This window comes from Meles meles, chromosome 11 (assembly GCF_922984935.1).
Source record: "Meles meles chromosome 11, mMelMel3.1 paternal haplotype, whole genome shotgun sequence".
Lineage (NCBI taxonomy): Eukaryota > Metazoa > Chordata > Mammalia > Carnivora > Mustelidae > Meles > Meles meles.
Window position 1 is genome coordinate 27,357,000 of NC_060076.1, and position 18,977 is coordinate 27,375,976.

General features: G+C 44.6%; 1 protein-coding gene across 5 annotated transcripts in view; it reads left to right on the plus strand.

The window, feature by feature from the left end:
• The window catches only part of ABCA1 (ATP binding cassette subfamily A member 1), a 130,338-nt gene that overhangs the window by 26,702 nt on the left and 84,659 nt on the right, over positions 1 to 18,977 (plus strand). For all 5 annotated transcript variants that reach the window (XM_046022411.1, XM_046022415.1, XM_046022412.1 and 2 more), the window contains 3 exons: positions 4,219 to 4,312; positions 8,558 to 8,699; positions 10,038 to 10,156. In XM_046022411.1, coding sequence (XP_045878367.1) covers positions 4,219 to 4,312; positions 8,558 to 8,699; positions 10,038 to 10,156 — 355 coding nt within the window. The remainder of the gene's footprint in view (positions 1 to 4,218; positions 4,313 to 8,557; positions 8,700 to 10,037; positions 10,157 to 18,977) is intronic.

The window sequence follows — 18,977 nt, forward strand, 5'->3', positions numbered from 1 at the left end:
TTATTGTTTCATTTGGATACATATTTGCGGAGCACCTACTACATGTTGGGGAGTGTGCTGGGTGTGTGGTGATGAAGTGGACAGACACGATCCTTGTTCTCACAGAGCTTACTGCTCAGTGAGGGAAGCAGATACGAAACCCATGATCCCAGAAGTAAAAATAAAATAATAAACTATATCAGGTGTTAGGAAGACAATAAATCAGACACGCTGTGGCACTGTGTTAGATACCACGAGGCTAAGGGTAGGGACTTAATTTAGGATGGAACATTATGACAGGTAAGCCGAAAGCTCTGAAGATAAAGCTGGGAAAGATCAGGAGCTCAGAGGTGAGGAGCACCATATTCCTAGAGAGATAGAAGGTGTGAAGGCCATGGGGCCCAATGTGTGCTCCTGCGTCAAGGAACAGAAAAGCCGGTGGCTCTGGTGGGGTGAATGAGGACTGGCTAGGGATGAGTTGGGACTGGCAGGGCCAGAGCAGGGCCAGGGCCAGGCCTTGGAGCTGCGAAGGGCAGTTGAATTTTATTTTATGTGCAAAAGAAGTCTCTGGAGGTGGATGGGTCATGATTGTGAGGATTGGATTGTGTAGTCCTTGGCACTGAAGGGACTTGAGTGACAAGTAACAAAGGAGACAGTTGTAATCATCACTTGTATATGTATCATTTGGTGTTCTGTTTTCTTCTTTCATTTAACGTTATTTGATGTGTATATTCCCATGTTTTCAAATAATCTTCATCATTATAATACTGATTTTTGATGTGTAGACTGTGTTTTATAGTTTTGAAATGCTTTTATATCCATTATCTTCTTAAGTTTCAAAGCAGTTCTGAGAGACATGCATTAAAATTTCTGTTTCACAGGTAAAGAAAGTATTGTAACTTAGGAAGTTAGCAAGAGAAGGATCTTTTGGCCCCAAATCTACCATTGTAAGATGCCACTGACATTCCTGGTAGTTTTATAGTAATTTTAATTGATAAATTCATACCCTATTGCCAACATTTGAATGCTTATTTATTAACTCTCTGGACCTCAGTGTCCCCATCTGTAAAATGGATGCAAAAGCACTAGAGCTGGGTTCAACTGCTAATGTACTCTCTTACGAGATTATGGGTGATAACCTCTCCAAATCTTGGCTTCATGGTAACAGTTCATCCTATCTCAGTCATTATGAGAATTAAATATTAGATATGAGGTATCTAAAAATACCTGGTATACTCTTGGCTGTAACTATTATAATTCATGTTACTTCTGTGGAACCAGTTGACGTTTTGTGACCTTGCCACTGAATGTGGTCATTTCCCAGCTGGGTCATCTGCTCTGTCAATGCCATGTGGCCTCGGGACCTGGGCAGAACTAGCAGTTAATCCTAACTCTGCCTCTGTCTCCGTTACTTACCCCTCCTTGAGCTTTAGCCTTGCCACACATAAAATGGGGACAATAATGGCTCCTACGTCACAAGGTTGTTTGGAGGATTGAATGAAATAATCCATATGTAATGTGCCTACTACATATTGGACTCTAAATAAATAAATGGTAGCTACTGTTTATCCTAAATGTACAAACATTAGCTTCTGAGTGCCAAGGTTGGTAACTTATTCATACTCTTCATTTAGTTTTGTTTTTGTTTTTTTCTGAATTCATTATTCTCTTCTGACTTGATTCACAGTTTGGCCATTTTTTTTTTTTTAAATGGCGGAATTGTTAATATTTGGAAGTGATTTTATTTAGCTGTATGCTTATAACATACAATTTTGTATTCTGGTTTTTTCACTTAATATTACATGGTTAATAGTGTCTGTGTTTCATAGATGTAATGACAGCATAATACATTGTCCAGTAAGTGTACTGTAATTTAATAATTTCCCCAGTGTTGTGCAACTAAGTTGTTTCCAATATTTTGCAATTACAGTGTTTCAGTGGTTGAATAACTTCATGTATATAGCTTTTTGATATTTTAAATTCAATTCTGTAGGATGACTTTCTATGCATATTACTTGGTCAAGGGGGATAAGCATGTTTTTTGACTACATATGGCCAAATTGCTTTCCCAGAGGGCTCAACTGATTTATATTTCCATCTTTATTATTTTGTAAACTTCAGTTCATTCTCTTTCTCAACACTTTTTAGAACTTTCTGTGTGGCAGACTTAGTGAGAAGAAAGTGACAGTGTGGGAGAAAGTCCTTTTTAAATAGGGCTCCTGCTGTGCCAAGTGCTGCTGAAGGCAGGGTGTACCTGGGAGACTCCAAGGAGGGACTTCCAACTCTTCTGGTAGAAGAGACCAAATGTCATTTGAAAGCTTGGAGATTTCAGTATGTGTTGCCTCTTTGGGATCATGTATAGAAATATTAGGAAGAACAGCCATGTCTTTGGTCTTGGAGACCCCACTGATAGCATGCTTTTTTCCAAAGAGGGAGCCATTTATACCTCCCCATCTCCCCTCCCCCCATGTTGCTGTGTGGTATCAAATAGTATAATTTATTCTTCATGGTTATATGATAGCAGTGGAGTTTTGTTCCATTCAAGAAGTAATAACATGCTTATTATGGAAGATTTAGGAAACACAGGGAAGTATTTAAAAAAAAAAAATCACTTGTGTTTTTATCACCCCAGGACATCTACTATTATCGTCTTTGTATTTCCTTCCAAAAAGAAGATTTAAAAAAGAGTTTAATGGGTAATCATATCAAAGGTCTTTGGAAATTAAAAGTGGGTTATTTAAAATACCAAAATGCTATAACAAATGATAAACAAAAAATCAAAAACACTCTGAAGCACCAGCAAGAGCAGAGAGTTTAATTAATTATGATCTATTCATAGTATGGAATATCAAAGTGGCCGTTAAAATCCATCTCTTAAGAGAATATTTTATGTCAGGAAAACACCCCCACTATAATGTTAAATGAAAAAGGAAAATGAGAAATTATATATACTGTATAATGTCAGTTTTGTAGGTAAAAGTATTCATGTATGCATAGAAAAAAAAGACAAAAATATTAATAGAGGGCATTGTTAGCTCAGTTTACTAGGGATTATCTTTGGAAAGTAGGATTAAGGGTGATTCGTATTTACTTTTTTCTACTTTTCTAGAATTTTTAAATTTCAAGTTTTCCACAATAAAAATGTATGGACTTAAAGATCAAGGAAAAAAATTTGGTTTGAAAAAAAAAAAGGGAGGATTTCAGGCCAGTGTTCTATTGACTTTGTGGCTCTGCAGCCACAGTTATAATTACTCTTAACCACAAGGCCCCGTGACTCTTCTGGGCTCTTTGGTGTTCATCCTAATTAGAACCTCAGGATCTAGAAATGACGGGAATGGAAGAGGTGAGAGCTTCAGGCAGTGTAGCTAGTTTTCTGAACATCCCTGGTTCAATTGAATTATGTCTAAAGATTTCCATCCTGTCCCTGGGCTTATTTATCCCTTGGTAGCTCACCAAGGCAGGGTTTAGGTTTAGAGACACCCCATTGTTCCAACCAGAGTGGATCGTGGTCACCTGTAATTTTAATGATCTTCTAACCCACTGGAGAAGATGGTACTGAGACCTTGCTAGACAGGGGAGAAGAACTGCACACTTTTCTGAGCTCTTTGCAGTCCTGGAGGCACAAAGGTCCATATGGAACCCTGGGTCAATTTCCCTTCTCAGCCCAATGTGTGTGTGGGGGGGACACCTTTGTGTGCAGTTAAAGGTGCAGAGGTGGTGTGCTGAGCACAGCAGGTCGCCCCGCCCCCTCCTTTCCACTAAGGGTCCTTCTTTACCTGACACAGTTCCAGGGCTGGGAATACAAAGCTGACTCCGTGCTTGTCTTCAGGGTGCTCCTATTGCCTGAGGTGACCAGTGATAGATGATTTCAGACTGGAGGAAAAGGCTCTGGGAGGAATATGCATGGGTTACTGTTACAGGAGAGGAGTTTCTCACTCAGCCTGAGAGTTTAGTAAAGGAAATGGTGCTGGAGTATTCTGCAGAATGGATAGTAAGTAATGAGCCAGAGGAAACAGGATAGGAGGGGTTTCCCTTTCTTAAGGAGAACACAGAGGTATGGAATAGTATGCTATGAGAACTGCAAACAACTCAGTATTGTTGAAGCTGGGAGAGTGGTGGCAGAGGCTGGAGAGGACATCAGTTGTTTAATTAACAACTGTGGATTTCCCAAAGGCGAGTAGAGTTAAGCATCCATGTTATTTTTTAAATGCACAGTGCTCTGTTTTATTTCCCCCTCAGTGTCAGCTGTTGCTGGAAGTGGCCTGGCCTCTATTTATCTTTTTGATCCTGATCTCCGTTCGGCTGAGTTACCCACCCTATGAACAACATGAATGTAAGTATTGAGCATCCCGCTGGAGACTCAACTGGCATGCAACATCCAGGAGTGGACATTGACTACATTTGACTTGTCCAAGACACTATCTTTAGGAAACACTGCACATGGTTTGGAATAGAAATGCTTCCAATTTTTTGATAAGGTGTGAACTCAGGAAACCATTTTCAGTCCTAGCTAATGGTAATAACAGTAATTATAATAAAAGCCAACATCTGTTTCATACATTTTAGATCATGAAAGTAAAAGCTTAGTGATAAGTCAGAGGATGGTGATTAAAAGAGCCCCCTGAGGCCGTGCCTTAACTCAGTTGTCATCTGGACCTGCCATGTTTTTTCATGTCATTATGTTTTAATTGCACAGTTGTAAATCAGGGAAACATATCATTTTAAGCCGCATTTGTATAGAATTGCTCAGATTGAGCAATATGATTTCACTGGATTGTCGTAACAACCTTGTATAATAGACCCTCATTGTTAGCATTTACTTTAATTTCTTGATAAGTAAATTGGGGCTCCAAAAATTTCAGGGAGTTGCCCGAGGTCACACATCTAATAAGTGACTCAGAGGAAATCGAGCCCTGATCATCTGACTCCTGGGCCTGTATTTGGCTGATGGCTGGTATAGTGGAGGGTAGAAAATACAGTAGTGGCTAAGAACACAAGCTTTCCATGTCAGGTGACCTGTTTTGAATCCTGGCTTCGACACTTAGTAGGTATATCACCCTGGGCAAGTGACTTAACTTCCCTGTACCCGAGTGTCCCAAAATCTATCAAAAAGGAATGACAACAGCTATCCCACATGGTTGTCCTGAGTGTCATTCTGTCATCACCATCTTTGTCTCCTGGCTCTGCTCATTGGGTGGACTGTCTGCAGAAATGTCCCAGTTTGAAGGGTCAGCATTTATGTGGGAGGTTTCCCTGGGACCTCTGTTCCATTGCTTCCATGTCTTTTCCTACTATTAACTAGCTCTGCTCACAGCCCACCAACTGCATGGGCTTTTGCCAGGATTCTGTTCTTCATGGAGGAGATGGGGTTAGGGTCACCTTTTAATTGTGTTCTTATCCTGGTCCCAACTCTCTCACAGTACACACTGGTGGTTATTTACCTGCTGATTTGCTAATATGTCATATACATTTTCAAGTTTTTAGAAAAAACCTGAATTCCACAAAAGAACATTCAAGAACATTCTACTACATGCGATTTTCTGATTTTGCCAGAAAGGAAAAGAGCATAAAATGAAATACACACTCAATGTGTGGACCTGGGAGGGAATTCTGCTTTCTCTTTTGGTGTCCCAAAGATTAATGAACAAATGTTTATTTGATTTTATTTTAGCATTACCCTAAGCTTCACTGAAGTACAGTTTTAGGGTTTTAGGGAAAACTCAGCCTTTTTATCAGCTAGGCTATGCTCTCTCAGGAATGATCACAAGTAGGCAGGACAGTGTAGTGGAAATAATGCAGACCTTGGCATTAGACAAATTGAGGTTTGTTTGGATCCTTGCTACAGTGCTTGCTGAGGTTGTGATCTTGGGCATGCTGTTGAATTGTAACCCAGATCCCTCTAGATCTAGACTATAGATTCTAGGAAATGTGGAATTGCTATACTTACAGAAAGCAGATGAGATTTTTGTCTCCCACCTGTGCAGTTCTTGTAACCTTACCCCCTATTCTCACCACCTTCTGGGGACCTAGCTAGAAGGGCAGAGAGCTAAGATGAAGCCTGCAGAGGTGTCTTGTGCCTGGGAACAAAGGATTAGTGTATGATTATTTCCCATAAATCTTACCCAGTTTGAACAAGGGTCATCAAGGTCACAGTCACTTCCCTGGGCCATGGGAGTCCATTATGTTATTTGATTGTCGTCCTGTATACCAAATGCCAGGTCCCCATACTGCTTTTTGGGGGGAGGGAGGCAAATCAGGTAGGACCCAACCTCTAGGAAAAGTCTTTGTTTTACTTCCCAAGGATTAGCTTGAAATAACTTCCCCTCCACTGGCCAGTGCTGCCTGGACCAACACTACCCTATTTTGGCTGCCAGTATCTCCAGGAGATTCAAGAGAATCCCTTGATTCTTCGAGTATTTGGTTGGGTTACATAAGCTTTTCCCTGCATGAGGAGCAGCTGACCTAGGCAAGGGACCTTGTTTGGTTTTCCTTGAACTATTAACAGGGAGATAAGGAGGTTAACTGAGTAAATGTTCAACAGGCCAGAGTCCCTGCTGAGGGTGCCCATAGTGATCAGATCTTGTTACATCCTTGCTTTGGAAGTTGGCTTTCTGGTTGCATTATGATAGAAGAAAAAGAAAAAAGGGATCCCACTGCTGGAAAAGCAAAGGGTAGCACTCCCTGGCTGTGGCTGACTTTCTGGGGAGACTCTGTTAGCATATCTGCGCAAAAAGAGTAAGATGAATAGGACAGGATTCCTGCTTTGGAGGAAGGTCATAGCTGTGGGGTAGAAGGATTATGTCTGGCTGGACAGTGGCAGAGTGAGTCCTGTTGTAGGCTCACACCCAGAGTGCCACAGCAGTCCCAACAGGCTCACCACTACCCCCCACCCCGCAACGGGTCCTTTGCCCAGGGCCAGGCACTCTGCTCCCTGCTTTGCTTGTAAGAACTCACACAGTACTGCAGTTCTGTGGAGTCGACTATATTTCTGTCACCATTTTCAGATGAGGAAGCTGAGGTAGGGGTTGAGTAACTTGGTCAAAGTTGCTACTTAGCAAGTTTCGGGGACCGGATATGAATCCCCATAGGTCTGACCCCAACCCCTGTAAAGCTACAGCTTTACAGCCCTTCCTCACTTAGAGCTATTGTTTTTAATGGCTGTAAACTCTCTTAGGGTCACAGGTAACCCTGAGAATATGATGAAGGCTGGAGCCATGGCCTTTCTGTCCAAAGGAATTCACACATGCTTGGTCCTTTGGTTAAAAGCCCTGGTTCCAGAGCGCATTTATCTTGAACCTCATTGGTGGCCCCTGTGGCTGCCTACCACACACCAAAGTGTGCCTCTGACCCCTGGGACCCACCCATGTCCCCCACACCTGCTATTTGTCAGCAGCTCCTCCATAATGAAGGGAAAGGAGAGTGAGGAGGTGAGTTATGGGATGGGGCTTGTTGTTTGGATGAGTGACAGAATAGCACTGACAACAAAGGTGGCTTCACAGATGACATCCGACCTCAATTAGCATGTTTGTTAGGTTCCCTTGAAGAGCTTTTGAGCAGGCAGAGGAGGAGAAACCAGCAGAGGACAGTACCTGAGGGGACTGAGAAGAGTGAGCACAAGGGAAGCCTCAGATATAAGAGATTGGGATCATGGATTGGAATCATGAAAATGTGGGTCCCACTCCCAGTCCTGCCCACTGACTTCTTGAGCATTTTTTTTTTTAAAGCATTTTATTTTATTTATTTATTTGACAGGGGGAGAAAGATCACAAGTAGGCAGAAAGGCAGGCAGAGAGAGAATGAGAGGGAAGCAGGCTCCTTGCCGAGCAGAGAGCCCGATGTGGGGCTCGATCCCAGAACCCTGGGATCATGACCTGAGCTGAAGGCAGAGGCTTAACCCACTGAGCCACCCAGGCGCCCCTTCTTGAGCATTTTTTAAGAAAAGATTTTATTTATTTACTTGAGAGAGAGAGAATGAGAGAAGGGGAGGGACAGAGGGAGAGGGACAAGCAGACTCCCCACTGAGCAGGGAGCTGGACGTGGAGCTGGATCCCAGAACCTCAGGATCATAGCCTGAGCTGAAGGCTGATGCTGAACTGACTGAGCCACCCTGGCACCCCGCCTTGAGGGTTCTTCACCTGCCACTTCATCTTGCTGTGGTTTCCTTAGAGCATGAAGGAATTGAATCAGGCCATTCCTGGGGGCCTTCCAGGTCTCTGGCAGGTGAGGCAGGCAGTGGAAGGTGAGGTAAGGGTCGTCAGGTACTTGCACATCAGGCAGTTACTGTGTGTGGTCTACTCTGCCCCTCTCATCACTTCCCAAGGCTGAAGTCATGAACCCCATTCTACAGATGATGCAAGTAGATTAAGAACTACTATCTGATGCCAGGTTTCCAGCTGAGGCTGGGATCAGTCCAGAGGTGGCACGTGTCTGGGATGTGAGGAACGGGACAAACGCATTTGGGTTGGAGCAATGTGTGGGTGCAACCAAAAGAGATAAAGGAAGGTTCCTATCGAGTCCCCAAAATCGCCTCAAAGTATTAATGTTTCTTTTTGTGTTTTTCTTCTTCTTGATTTCATAGGCCACTTTCCAAACAAAGCCATGCCCTCTGCAGGAACCCTTCCTTGGGTTCAGGGGATTATCTGTAATGCCAATAACCCCTGTTTCCGTTATCCAACTCCTGGTGAGGCCCCTGGGGTTGTTGGAAACTTTAACAAATCCATGTAAGTACTATATCGGGTTTTCTTTCCAAACTTGTCAGTTAATACTCTTCTTTTCCTTCTCAACCTCTGGAGAATTTTGAATGGTTCAATTTGAGTGAAGTTGCTTTTGTAAAGGTTTGAAGAATGAGGGCAGGGAGAATTGCTGCCAGGACCTGAGACTGTGGGATCTTACTTTGGTGCATTTTAGGAGTAACAATATGTAGCTCTTATGACAATAAGACTCCTGTGGTTGGCGGGGCCATTCTTCCAAAAACTGGTCAGTAAGTAGAGAAGAGGGAGGCACAGCATGCGAGCTCTGTCCATTCATTATTAGCCTGCTCACTTAGGCACATTTCTTGTGCATCTGAACTGGCTGGTCTAGGCACTGGGGGACGTGGTACAGAGATAAGCACAGGAGGGGACCTGCCCACAAGCAGCTCATAGCCTGGGCTGGGCGAATTTGTCCCTTTGCTTCCAGATTCACTCTTACTCTGTCACTTCCTCTCATACTGCAGTGTCCCAGTGTCTGCAGGTCTCTCTCTTCTGTGGGGTGAGTTCTCCAGGGCCAGGATTTTGCTTCCTTGTTTTTGTCTTCCTGGCTCCTGGGTCCAATACGGGACATAAACATGCACTTAATAAGTGTTTGCTGATTGAGCCATTGAAGATTCTTGGAATGCACGCAACCATGGCATGAGCTTGAGTGGACAAAGGACTGTGGGAGATGTATCAGGATAGTCCTGAGGAAGCTTTGCAGAGTCAGACGGGGCCACATTATAACGTCCATGGACCCTAGACTTTGTAGCTTTCAGGGACCCCATCCTTGCACACGGAAATATTAAAAATTTTATTTGATAACTGTGTGGGTATAAAGATGACTATAATCCAGGTTGGATTCATGATCATATATATTCATTCTCAATTTCTGAATTTCATTTTTTTCATTCTGATTTTAGAAGGTAGTAAACTTTTTTGTGGACCCTAAGAGCATCCTGGGCCCTAGGCACTGTGCTTACTGGGTCTCCTGGATAAGTTGGCCCTGGATATGTATATGTGTGGGTGGGGGTGGGGTGGGTGTGAGGGCTTCCTGGATGGAGGCACATGGGCTGGGCCTTGAAGGGTGATAGGATTTGATTGTGTGGACACACAGGAAGAGCATTTGGGGCAGAGATGGTGCGTGGGCGGTTAGGAGCCTGGGCCATTGGTGCACCTGGGTGTGGGGAGCAGTAGGAGTGGACCAGGGCTGGCCCGTGGAACACCTTGTAGCCAGGCGGGGACATGTTTTCCTGACAGGTACTTCCTTCAAGCAGAGAGGCAGCTGGTCTAACCAGGGCTTTTCTTCTTTTCCTGCACCCCCTACAGTGTGTCTCGCCTGTTCTCGGATGCTCGGCGGCTTCTCTTATATAGCCAGAAAGACACCAGCATGAAGGACATGCACCAAGTTCTGAGGACATTACAGCAGTTAGAGAGTTCCAGTTCAAGTAAGCAAAAGCCTTCTGTGCACTGGCTCATAATTGGAAATCGACCTACATGGGGGTGAGAGGGCAGTCCAGGTGGCCTGGCCCTTGTTCTTCAGTGCTTTCCTCTAGGGAGCTTTCCTCCTCAGTGGCTGGGCTGTCTGCCCTCTCAGCTTCTCTGCAGGAGGTATTTGAGAAGAAACTAGGAAGACAATGGATGTGCTGGCCTCCTCTGGGGAGACAAAACAGAAATCACCAGAGAGGAATGGCATAGGCCTGGCATTAGGCCAGGTTGCTGCCAACTCCCAATTTTTTTTTTTTTGGAGTTGCCCTATGGTTGCAGTGAATGGACAGATTTATAGACGAGGGATGCTTATGTGCACGTAAGAGCTATTAAAGTGGCAACTTGATATGGATAGGTGAAAGGTAAGCCTTTATTTCTAAAAGGGAAATGCAGTTCATCTTCCACCTAGTCATTTGATTTCCTGTTGATGGGTGCTTGATTTCTGATCTTTTAAAAGTGAAGTCTTCATCTCTGATCTGGTTAAGTGCCCAGGGAGCTCCTTGCTGGCCACTGAGGAAGTATCCAAGGAGCAGGCATGGGCTGCAGAAGTCATGGAACAGCCTGCCAGGCAGCGGCCAGCCAGGGGGACAGTCTCCTGGGCATGGGCAGTCACGGTTTGTCTGGTTTTTAGAGAATTTAAAAGCAGTAGGGAAGCTGACTAAAAGGGGTCTGCTTTTTGTCATCACCATGTACCGGTGATTCTAAACAACGTCAGTCATAAATTACTCTCCATCTTGGGCCAACTGCTGCTCTGCTCTAACCAGGAAAGTACTTTTTACTCAGTTTGGTGTTTTAGGAGGGATGGGGAAGGTCAGCTTCTGCTGAAAAGCCTCACAGTTTGGGACCCACTTGGCAAAAGAAGAAGTGGTACAAAGTGTTAGACATTCCACCAGACTTAGAGCCTTTTCTTGGGAAGACAGAACTGTGCTTTCCCTGGGCAAGAGAAGAGGCATTGAGCAGCATGGTACCCGATGGGCTGGGGAGTCGTGCGTGGGTGGCGGGGAGCAGGTGTCACTTCCACTCAGAGAGAGGCATAGCTGTGCCTGGTTCAGTTGCAACGAGCTCCTGGCTGAACCTCTCTGGGCTGCATGGGGCCTGGCCTGGCCTGGCCCTCTGGGTGCTCTTTCCTTGCCCTATAGGCCCCTGACCTTGCACACACACCTCTGTCCCAGCATAGGACCCAGAGGTTGAAGCTGCCAATCAAAATGTCTGTCCTTTCTGATCTTCAGGAGGGCTCCTGCCTGGCAGACCAGAGACGGAGCTGGGGTTATTTCTTTTACTGTGGAGACTCAGTGTGTCCCATAGGAAAGAGTGCTAGGGTCTATTACTTTGTAGCTTTGTGACTTTGTGAATAAGTCCTTAGGCCCCTTGAGGCTACTCTTCTCATCTGTAGAGTGGGGACAATAGGAGAACCTACCTCATAGGGTTATTGTGAGGAATAGATGAGATAACACATGTAACTGCTTCAAAACAGCACTGGACACAGAGGAAGCACTTAGGGAATATGAGCTGTGATTATTTTGAAGTGTAGACTTCTCGGCCAAAACAGTTAACCTCTCTGAGCCTTAATTTCACCAGCTGTAAGATAAGAAAAACTTGCAATGTAGAATGTCAGACCTGGCCCAGTGTATGACACATAGTAAATGTCCAGTCAGTGGGAGCCGCTATTATTCTTAGGTGTCAGTGAGGGATTCCTGAACACCTGGCCTTGCCCTCCTGCCTCTCAGCGTCATGGCTGGGGGACCCGACTAACGGACGGAGCTGAGTTTCAGATCTTAGTGGGGAGTTCCTTCGACACAGATCCATTTTTCTTCTTTGAGCAACTGGAGACATGAGTTAGGGTGGAGAAGGGAAGACAAACCTGTGTCCAAAAACTTTCTTGGCAAGGCTCTGAAGAGAGGATCTCCTCTGATTTTGATTATATTATATCGATGCTTATTACTTATTTCTGCCTTCACCCAGTCCATTTCCATGTCTGCCCTGCAGCTCCTTCCTAAATTGCTCCCACCTTTCTTTGCCGGTCTTGCGTCACTAAGCCAGGCCTCAGGCCGGAGGGAAAGGCACAGAAATGTTGCTTCTTCCTAGGTGAAATCGGTAACTTTTTGCCAAATTTCAGTAATACTCTAGATTTCAGAGAGAATCCAAGGCTGGGTTATGTTAGTATATACGCTAACCTAGAGACCTGTGTTTTTCTGCACTGACGGCCGGCCCTACTCAAAGTATGATAATGGGCTTAGCCCTCTTAAACGTCGCTGTCAGGATTGGAAGTATCCTTGGTTTTGAGTCTTGCCCTCATCAACCTTCTCTACCACACACCCTCTTCCTGTGATGGGACCTACCTCTCACATAGCAGCTCATTTTGGGTAATAATAGCTCCAGTTAGCAGAACATATTCACTACCCTGCTATACCTTCCAGTCGATGAGGTTAATTTGATTTCCTTTGAAATATTTAAAGACAGCTCTTGTGGTTTTTTTTCCCCCTTTCTTCCTGAAGTCTTTAATTTTTCTAGGATAAACATCCTCCATTCTTCTTCTGGAATATTTTTTCCTCCCTGGTTTCTGCCTTTCTTCTGGCTGTGTTTCAGTGTGTTTATGTCCTTGAAGTTTATCAGAAATTACAACATTTTTCCAGCATGGAGTAGAAGGGGATTTTTGCTTCCCCTGTTCTGAGCACTCTACTTCTGTTAATGCAATCTAAGATTGCACTGGACTTTTTGGCATTCATGTCACACTGTTGACTCCTGTTCCTCATGCAGTCAACCAATATTGCAGTCTTTTAAATACACAGTATTGCAAGTGACTTGTTCTCCATTTCTTAATCACGCTGTTGGCCTTTTAAACCAAAAGGGAAAACATCTATTTTCTTTATGTTTTGCACTTTTAGATTCCCTGTGTTGTTTTGTCCTTCCTACACAAACCATTTTAGATTCTGATTTTGCCATGTGTACATTTGCTGCTGCTTATTGTTTCCTGTCATGTAGGAATTTGACAACTAGCTCTTTTTGTTCTCATCCAGATCATTAATAACCGGACTAGGGCGGCAGGTTTGGATCAGTCCACTGGAGACTAATAACCCCTTTGGACTACTCCTACTCAGGCTCTTACAAATTCACCAACCTATGGTGTCATCAGTGCTGAGCCCCTGCCCTGTGATCTAGTTGGAGGACTTGTTATTTCCTTCAAGTTGGATTCACTGGACTCTCTGCAGATAATGTGTGGATATGGGGGTTTGGACTCAGGTACTATCTTCTAATGGTTTCCTGGACCTGAACATCATTTTATTTCTACTTATTGGATGAGAACTTAGCGGTCTTTTAGTTGATTTGCAGATAAATGGTTTGACTCAATCAATCATTCAGACAATATTTGTTGAACCTAATATGTGCCACCCAGTGTTCTAGGTGCTGGGACACAGAGGCGTTCAAAACAAAATGTCTCCAGTTCATTTGGAACTTCCATTCTAGAAAATAACCTTATCTGAAAGGGGGAATGACTTTTCCAATTTGCACAGCCATGAGAAGGTTATTCTAGGACTGGAGCACAAGTAAATGTCTGCTGCTCCACGAAATTCTCTTTCTGCAGTTCCAGAAATTCTGCAGTTCCAGAAATTCTGTCTTCTGCTGTTCCAGTAATCTTTTATCTGAGAAGGCCTCTACTTTTAAGAGTTAAATCACAGACAAATCTAATTATCCTTGAAACCATCCTGATGAGAAACCCATATAAGAAGCCTCACAGAGGGGCCTTACCCTATTTTCTCATCCCTGGAACTTTTGGGACATTCTGTTATTTTCTTCCTAAACATATAACTACACAGGTTGAGCAGAGGTTAAATTAACGTTTGGGAATCCATGTGAGGAGCATTCATTCTTTGTAAGTCCCCATCATGACTGTAACACAGTGGAAATGTAAAAATTGCACAAATCCTTAGGACCTGTAGAAAAAGTGACAGGTTTAGAGTCTGTCTCTGAGATGCAGACTGGCAAGGAAGAGTGTTTCTCTGAGTGTGTTTGATGTCATATCTGAGATTATTTCAAGAAGTATGCAGATGACACCTTTTAATATCAACCCCTATCAAATTGCAGCTTTATGGGTATTATCGCTTAGAAGGATGTTAAATGGAAAAAGTTAATTTAAAGAATACATTGTTTTCTGTACATATGGTAAAACTTGTGAGAGCAGTTTGTAAATAATGGAGAATTGGAAAATGCTGGTATAAGAGAAAGAATTTGGGGCTTTGTGTGAAGATTCGTTTTGGGAACAAATTCAGGCTCTAACCCTCATTATCTGTGAACCTTGAGCATCTTTAGATTATCTCTGACCTTCAGGATACTTAGAAAATAGAGATTACCCAAGGCTCATTGAACATGAGATCAGATGACATCTGCAGATGGCTAAGCAGAGCTGACACACAATAAATCTGAGTTGTCTCATCTCCCCTTCTGTTCCTGGTGGACTATTTGGTTTTACCAATTTGTTCAACCTCTCTGGGCCTCAGTTTTCCTTGCCTTGAAATTGGAACTTTGGAAAAACAACCTGAAAATATTTCATCTTGGAAACTTGGTCAGTTCTTGCAAGGGGGGGATCATCTGGGACTAGCCAGTGACGTGGGCTATCCCCTAGATTGTAGTTCTCCAAGGCAGGATCGGGCCTTGTTCGTGGTTCTCCCCCAAGCATTAGCATAGTAGTCAGTACATGGTAAGCAATCAGGGGATCTTTGGGGAGTAAAAGCAAGAGAAAATACCTGCCCTTTTTCCTTCACAGAGTATTTTAAGGATCAAGTGAAAGTGCTTTGAAAGGTATAAAATCCCAGTACGTGTAATTTTCTAGTTAATTCCCTCGTGTGAATCCAAGTCAACCAGGCTAAATAATAATGATAAGGGTTCCTCAAACAGTCTCAGCTTGCTTTCTTCCACAAGGTTCACCCCAGAACATTCTAGGATGTGCTGCCGTGAGCCTGGAGGCTGGAAGTAGATTTACTGAGAAGCTAAAGAAGGTTCACCCTCCTCAGCCCCTTCGAAGGCCCTGGGAGAGATCTTAACTATCAGAAAGTGTCTCAGTAGGATTTTTAAAAAATACTCTTTTTCACAGAGAGAGGCTCCCAAATTGTGTCAGCCTCAGGCCTCACAGACCTGATGCAGACCTGATGCTCTTACCAGAGGCCTTGGGGAGACAGGAAGAAGTGCCATCTTCTTTAGCCTCCCTCCTGGCCCTTCTCCTCAGGCTCTGTCTCCACCCCAGCCCACCCGCATCTCTTTGGTGAACCTGGGAGACTCAGATGGGGTGACTAGCTGACTGACCAGAGCCAAGGCCTCCCCAGTGGGGCTGCTGGTGCTTAGATCAGGGCTGGGCTGGAGAAGGTGTCCTTATGCTTTCCGCTCTGTCTTTTCTACTATTCAGCTATTCTACTACTACTATTCTACTTTTCAGCTATTTTAAATGCATCAGTTAGTGCTACACACCAGGCTCTTCCTACTTCCTGCTGAATAATTCTGCTCATACATCCACTTTACCCCAGTGTCTCATTCATTCCCCAAATCCTGGAATTTCTACTACACATAGTGCTTCATCTGTAAATGGCCCCATGGCCCAGCCCAGGCTCATCTTGAGTTTTACACCAAGCACCATCAGCGCTTCCTGCTTGGCTGGAAGCTGGGAAATGTACATCCTGGGGCCGAGTCTTCTTGGCTTCCTACATGGGCCATCCTCCCATCCCTGTAAGAAGTTCCCAGTTCCCCCACTGTCCACTGCTGTAGCCCAGGGCTGCTCCCTCAGCCTCACCATGGCTTATCTGCTCCGGGACAATTCTTGTGCTTGTGGAGGTGCTGTGGAAGTTCTCTGTCTTTCTCAGCTCTGACCGGCCCAATGGAGAGGATGGGTGATTGGGGGGAGGTTCTATGGTGTGGCTGGATGCCAGATCCCCAGCCTCCTCCGTGTAAGAGACTCAGCAACTTCCATCCTTAGCCAAGACCTTAGCTCTCCAGGGGTCAGGCCCTGTCCCAAATTACAGTCACCCTAATGGTTTTTAACAGAAGCTGGGTAGGTGTTCTGTGGGACTTCAGAAGATCATCTTCTGGACCTGCTGAATCAGGGCAGGACAGGTAGGTGGGACAGTTGAGAGATGGCTTTCAATCTGTATACACAGGGCTGGCAAGTCACACAGTTCTGTGGATGCTGTGTATACTGCCATCCATGTGAATGACACTCCCCCCTGAGAATTACGCTCCCTGGAATTGGGTATTGCATGGCCTGTGTGGCTCTTTGCTGTGGCCCAGAGGACCTATCTCAGCACCTCCCAATGAGGACTAAGGTGACAACTGGCCCCCCACTGCATCTGGCCCAGGGACTTCTGAACTGTCCGGGATGTAGAGCCCAATGAAGCTTAAGAGAACTTTTCTAGGAAAGAACAAGGAAGAGCTTTGGCCATTTTGTCACTGGGGTGGAGATGTCACTTTGGAAGTCATGCCACATGATGGAGATTGAGGGTTGGAAAGTGGCAGGCATGGAGGGGAGCTCTAGGGAAGGGCTGTGTGCCCCCCAACATTCTGACCTGGGTCTTGAGCTTCTCTGTCCTGTCAGCTAGATTTTATATGTCAGTGCTATAGCTGCCATTTTCTGTATGTCCACGGGGCAAATCTGGTTTTTTGGGGCCTTTCTGATGTGGCTCTGCAAGACTTCCATGAAATAAGTCCTCGGGTTATGCTGGATTTTACTTAGGGAAATGGGGCCTAACTTTCTGAGTGTTGGATTTACTGGTAATACTGGGCTCTCACCCTGTGGACCTTTGATTCTGCTCTGATCTTTGAAGTCAGGCAAACCTGACCCCGAGGGCAGGGCAGGCTTTTGTGACAAGGCAAGGTAGTTGGCTGTAGCAGGGAGTTGAGCGAAGAGGATATAAAACCGTTATCTTGTAAACATCCACTGGGTAGTATAATTTAGTGCTAAGCGAACACTTGGCAGCTGGCAGCCTTGGTTCAAATCCTGGCTTTTCTGCTTATCAGATGTGTGACCCTGGATAATTCCATAACATCTCTGTCTCAATTTCCTCAAAATGGAGATACCAATGAGCTAATATGGGTAAAGCATTTAGTGCCGTGCTTGGCACGTAAGAGGCATCAGGTTTGTACTTTCGTTCACCACGTGGAACTACCATCATGGGAGGTAGGGGAGTTTGTTCCTTTTTATGTGCAAGAAGGAGCTGAAGTTCAGAGAGGCTGAGTAACTTGTCTAAAGCAGCATAGCTGGCAAAGGGAGGAAGAGGGCTGGAACTTCAGTCTTTTATGCCTTGCTGTTACTACTTCCTAAAGAGAGCAGCCCCGGGTAGCCAGAAACTTCCAAGGTCACAGGATAACGGGGTATGGATGGCTGGCATCAGCAAGGAGACAAGAGGGCTTCTGGGAGAAATACCAGACTTCCTCCATTTCCCAGCTTCATTGGGAACAGGAATGGGTGGAAGGTTCCCCAAGACCCATCTAGAAAGAACATCCTGTGACTCACGGCCATTTCTCCTTCCCTGCCCAAACCCCTTCTTTCCATTTGGACAGCCACCGAAGTTGAGGCTGCAGCCTCACACTTTGTTTTCTGCCCTTGTGGGCCCCTGTGAATCATCTTTTGGGGAGATCTGATGACATATGTGTCAACATTATATCATCAGACTGGAAATTTCTTGAAATCTTTGCATGATTGCAATTCACGTTCTGCATGCACTTGTTGAAAGCTCTGATCTAGGGCCTGGGGTTTCATATTTTGGAATCTTTCGACCTACTGTGAGGAAGTTTTCCCAGACCAGTCAACGGCCAGGCTGTGTCCCGGAGCCTAAGCTGCTGGTTTCCATCCAGGGTGGGGGTCTGGCCCCGGTTGGGCTGTAACCAGGTAGATGCAGTGATGCACTGCTATGTTGAAATATTAACTTGAACTAAATTGAATCAAAGGTCAGCTTTACCCAGACAAGAATAGAAAATACAATTACACTCAATTACAGGACAGCACGTACCCTGCAACAGCAGACTGCCTTTAAAAAGTTGGATTGTTAACATCAAGAATGGTATTTCATGTGTCTTGCTTTTCCAGTACAAGATTTATTCACCCTGTGGGTGGGAAAGAGCAGTTTGGGAGTCCAGTGTGCTTCTAGTTGAAAGCCTCCCGTTTCCTGCCCTCTCATCCCTGTTGTGTTAAGGCACAAAAGACAATCTTAGAGTGACACTTCGTCCAACAGATGAAGTTGCAGCAAATAATGATACTATTTTACATTTTAATACATTGTTACATTGAAGGCATAATTAGCAGGTTGGTATTATCTCCATTTTATTGATGAGGAAACTGAGGCTAAAAAAGGACATGTCTGTTGCCTAAGGTCACAGAATAAAGCCTTGACCCCAAGGCTTAGCATCTTTCCCCTACACCGTGCTGCCATGTTGCCTTATTCCAATACCAGGAAGCATGGGTGGTGTCATCCATTTCTTTGATGCCAAAAATGTGATGAAGTGATTTTAAAGATTTTATTTATTTATTTGACAGATAGAGATCACAAGTAGGCAGAGAGGCAGGCAGAGAGAGAGGGGGAAGCAGGCTCCCAGCTGAGCAGAGAGCCCGAAGTAGGTCTCGATTCCAGGACCCTGGAATCATGACCTGAGCTGAAGGCAGAGGCTTTAACCCACTGAGCCACCCAGGCGCCCCAATGAAGTGATTTTAAAGAGTGAAGCGATTCATTGAATTCCCCATAAAGTAGAAAGAGCCAAAGCTTTTTACCCAGAGCTGATTGAATTAAAATATACCACTTGCTT